The sequence below is a fragment of the Drosophila subpulchrella genome, chromosome 2R (genome assembly GCF_014743375.2).
Source record: "Drosophila subpulchrella strain 33 F10 #4 breed RU33 chromosome 2R, RU_Dsub_v1.1 Primary Assembly, whole genome shotgun sequence".
Classification (NCBI taxonomy): Eukaryota; Metazoa; Arthropoda; class Insecta; order Diptera; family Drosophilidae; genus Drosophila; species Drosophila subpulchrella.
Window position 1 is genome coordinate 16853758 of NC_050611.1, and position 4030 is coordinate 16857787.

At 41.7% G+C, this 4030-nt stretch overlaps 1 protein-coding gene across 1 annotated transcript; it reads left to right on the forward strand.

Annotated features, from left to right (window-relative positions):
* Positions 1 to 2875: 2875 nt before the first annotated feature.
* Positions 2876 to 3484, forward strand: LOC119551273. Its single transcript, XM_037860536.1, has one exon. It carries the CDS (start codon positions 2949 to 2951, stop codon positions 3186 to 3188), a length of 240 nt encoding a protein of 79 aa, XP_037716464.1. The 5' UTR covers positions 2876 to 2948; the 3' UTR covers positions 3189 to 3484.
* The last annotated feature ends 546 nt before the right edge of the window (positions 3485 to 4030 follow it).

The window sequence follows — 4030 nt, forward strand, 5'->3', positions numbered from 1 at the left end:
AGTTTTTCTCGCTTCTTTTTGGTTTCTTTTGTATTTCGGTTTGGGGTGGTAGCCATATCATGGTTCGAGGTTCGGGGATCGGGGTTTTAGGTCCGCGTCCCCTTCAGCGAAATGCAAAAACAAATTGTTTGTGGGTCAGCCAGGCGAGGAGGGGCAGGGCCTAACAAGGGCGTTCCGTTGTTTCAAGGAATTCAAGGGAAACAGAAACACAGAAAAAGGATGAGGATGTGGATGAGGAGCCTGCCCGGAGGCGGGGAACGACCTCGTCTGGGGCTCCGTCTCTGTCTGTGGACTCCATCCCCAACTCCATCTTCTTCCAGGAGACAAGACAGCACACGGAAGCCTAATGCCGGCCATGTGATTTGCGATTTGTGCTTTTGGGCCTCGATCTGTTTCTGCTGCGGTTTCCTTGGAAAACGCGCCATTCCTTTTCTAAATTCTGGCAATGACAAAGCGCTGAATGCTGACTGGAGCAGCAGGAGTGCAACAGCAACAGCAACAGCAACAGCAGCAGCAACTGCAACAGCACAGCAGCAACAGCAGCATGCTAATTTATGAAGTAGCAACTTGCAGCGACATGGATGCAGTAATTATAGCTTGGCAACTTGTTGCCAGCCAGGCCCAACTGCATCATGAATGGAAAGAAAGCCGGGCCAGTTTGCTGTTTTCCATGCTAAACAGAAGCTGTTCTACTGCAGCGGCATCAGGTGAACGTGGATGTGGATGAGGATGTGGTTGTGGATGTGGATGCTGGACGTGAACGCGCCCACTCGGTTAGTCCGCCGGGTCGCAAAGAGAGCACCAAACAGCTAAGACAAAAATCAGGAGGCCAACTTCATAGAGACGGAGCTCTCAACACTCTATTAAATAAATAATTATTAATTGAAAATTCCAAAAAAAATTACACACAAAACTGTGGCAGGTTCAACTTGATATTCACAGGTCAACTTTACCACTGATTGATGTTAAATTGATAATGAAAAAAGTAATTCTTGATTTATCTCTCCTCGATAATACTCTCAAATCAATAAAAACTTTAAAAATTAAGAGGGCTACCAAAAGTATTATGACTAAAACCGAGAGTCTTGACTAAACAGTTTTATTACGAACACGATACAATCAAAATAATGTTTTTTACCTGTTATAAACATATAAAAAATCAAAAAGAGCCATTAATAGTATTATGACTAAAACTGAGAGTCTTTATCAAACAGTTTTATTTCGATCACGATACTATCAAAATAATATTTTATACTTTCTATAAACATATCAAGGTAAAATGTATGGTGTATACAGTTAAAACTTATACGGATCTTTAATAAAATAATTATAGTTTGCTAGCAATCCTTTGTATCAACATGTTTAAAAATAAATGGTTAAAATATAGCTAAGACTATATAGTTATTAAACACTTTTGGAGTTTTTTTAATTTTTTTATTAACAAAAATGGTATAACATTGTATAATACTTTATATATAAATAAATAAATTTAATATTTTGAAAAATGAATTACATATCTTAAATGTCTCACAAAACCTAAGCACCCCCTTTTAGGGTATCGAAATAACTGGCTCAAAAAAGCTAAGAAAAAGGTCCTACCCCGTGGCGTTTTGGCTGTTGATGGGTTGGCTCTGCTGACTGTTCGGCAGCGGCAACAGCAACATGCGGCATGTGGCATGGAGCAACAGCAACAGCAACATGGGGCAGCGGCAACAGCAACATAGTTTACACACCTACCGAACTCGGGGGCTGGGCACCATCTCCTTCTCCGTCTGCCGAACCCTCTGGCCAGCAACATGCACTTAACTGGTAGCCACAATGCACTTTATAATACCCGGGAACATGGCTTTGGCTCTGGCATCTCTGGCGCGGAATGGGTATGGGTTTGGGTATGGGTTCGGGTATGGGTATGGGTATCTGCCCCTCCTCGCTGCTTGATAGATGCGGCTGCCTTGGACTTCCCGGAGCGATCTACCAGGGGGCGTTGCTGCTGTGCTGCAGTGCAACATTGGTGGATAGGCGAAGTGGCAGCAACAGCAGCAGAAGCTGCCGCACCGTTAGTTTTCTTGGGCCTCATTTGCATCGGGCCATAAACACAAACTCGGTGGCCCAGTTCTCGATGCACTAACCCGAATGCGAATCCAATTGCAGTGAGGTGAACTTTAAGCCGGCGCTAGCCATCGACCTTGGATTAGCCAAATCCGTTCAGTTCCGTTCTACTCCGACCCTTTTAATCCCTTCTTCCTGCAGGGTAGCTCATTAGCTGCACCAACCACCCACTCAGGTAAGGGCTCTTGGGTTCTTGGGTTCCTTAGTTCCGAAGGTGTTTTCGCCCTGTACCAAAATATAATTAGCGAACCCTGGCAAATCTCTTTTTAATGCCGGCCAGTCAGCGGGGGTGTTCCGATTGAAATTGGAGCGTAGCCGAGGGAAGTGTGAAAAGTCGACGCGATGCTGAATTTCCGAAAAACTGAGCAAGAGGAAGCCAAAGCCGAGGCATACGAAAATGGGAATTAAAAGCGCAGCCGCCTCTCATCATCATCAGCATCATCCTTAGCATCGTCCTCAGCAAAACACTCACGCACACAGGGAATTAAGTTGAGTTCTGAGTTTCGGAGTTCTGGGTTTTCTGAGTTCTGTATAGTGAGTTCCCCGTTTCGAGACATTAAAGATGCCGACCGTTGCTGAGGATTCTGAATGTGGCGCCGGCCAGGGAGACAATATAAATCATATCACTCACACACAAAGCAGAAGGGTAGGGGAAAGCTGGATCGCAGCCTTTGTTAATTAATTGTGCAGCACCTTTTCGGGCCCTGAATTTTCCTTTTCTCAGATCCGAAAGTCAAAGCAAACTTTGCATTTTTAGGAGGAGGGACCAAATTCTACAATATATTTTATAGTATCCCTACTATTTATAGGGTTTCATTCTGCAGTAGTTCGTTAGATCCATGACCTTAGCGGTTCTACTTTTTCTGGCAATCCTGCCAATGGGAAGAAATGAAGGAGGGAAGTGTGAAACTGGTCTCCTGGTGGATCCTCAGCAGTGCTACCCCCATGAGGAGATCTTTAGGATCACCCATCCCATTCCCCTGCAAAGTATCACCGCCAAGAGGATGCAACTTCCCTGGTGGTGTCCCCTCTTGGAGAGCCTCTTCCTGCTGCTGCTGATGAAGCTGCTCCAGTTGTAGAGGAGCCCCGATGAGCCACCACCACCTTTCCGTAATTGCCGCTGATGTTGGCCAACAATGGAGCGAGCCAAGTGGAGGCGACAAATGTCACACATGCTGCTCGTAACTCGTAAATTGTAAATCACATCGGAAACTGTTTTTTCCCGCTGCTCTTGCCACACATGATAATTTGTGGAGGTCTGGCCTAGGTGCTTCTAATTAAATTGTTCAAAATGTTTTCAGCGCGCTTTTGGGCCTGGCGCTGGAAAATCGCTGACAAATGTTTCCGTCAAAACACAGAAAAAGTTTTCATTTTGTTTTGTCAAAGTCCAGGCCAAATACTATAGCACCCACAGGTGGTAGGGCACAGTGGTATGGGGTCTATTGGAATTTATATAAGAAAATATAACTTAAGATTTAAAATTAAAAATTTAATTTAATGATATAAAACTTAATGTTTTATAATGAAAAATTCAATTATCAACAGTTTTAAAAATGTTTAAAAAAATCATAGAATTCAAAAAAATTTAAAATTATTAAAGTTCGTATCCAAAATATTTAAAAAGTCTTTTGAAATTTGTATTTTTTATTTATTTTCCATAATTTATAAAGATATATTATTACAAATATCATAAAAGCTGTTTTATAATGAAAAATTTAATTATCAACAGTTTTAAAAATGTTTAATAAAATCATACGAATTCAAAAAAATTGAAAATTATTAAAGTTCGTATCCAAAATATTTAAAAAGTCTTTTGAAATTTGTATTTTTTATTTATTTTTCATAATTTAAGAAGATATATTATTATAAATATCAAAAGCTGCACTGTCCAACTACTCGAACGGGTCAAAATCCACATTCT

What these genes read in the sequence shown, in the direction of transcription:
- LOC119551273 (XM_037860536.1), top strand. Translation starts at nt 2,949, where the DNA reads ATGACCTTAGCGGTTCTACTTTTTCTGGCAATCCTGCCAATGGGAAGA.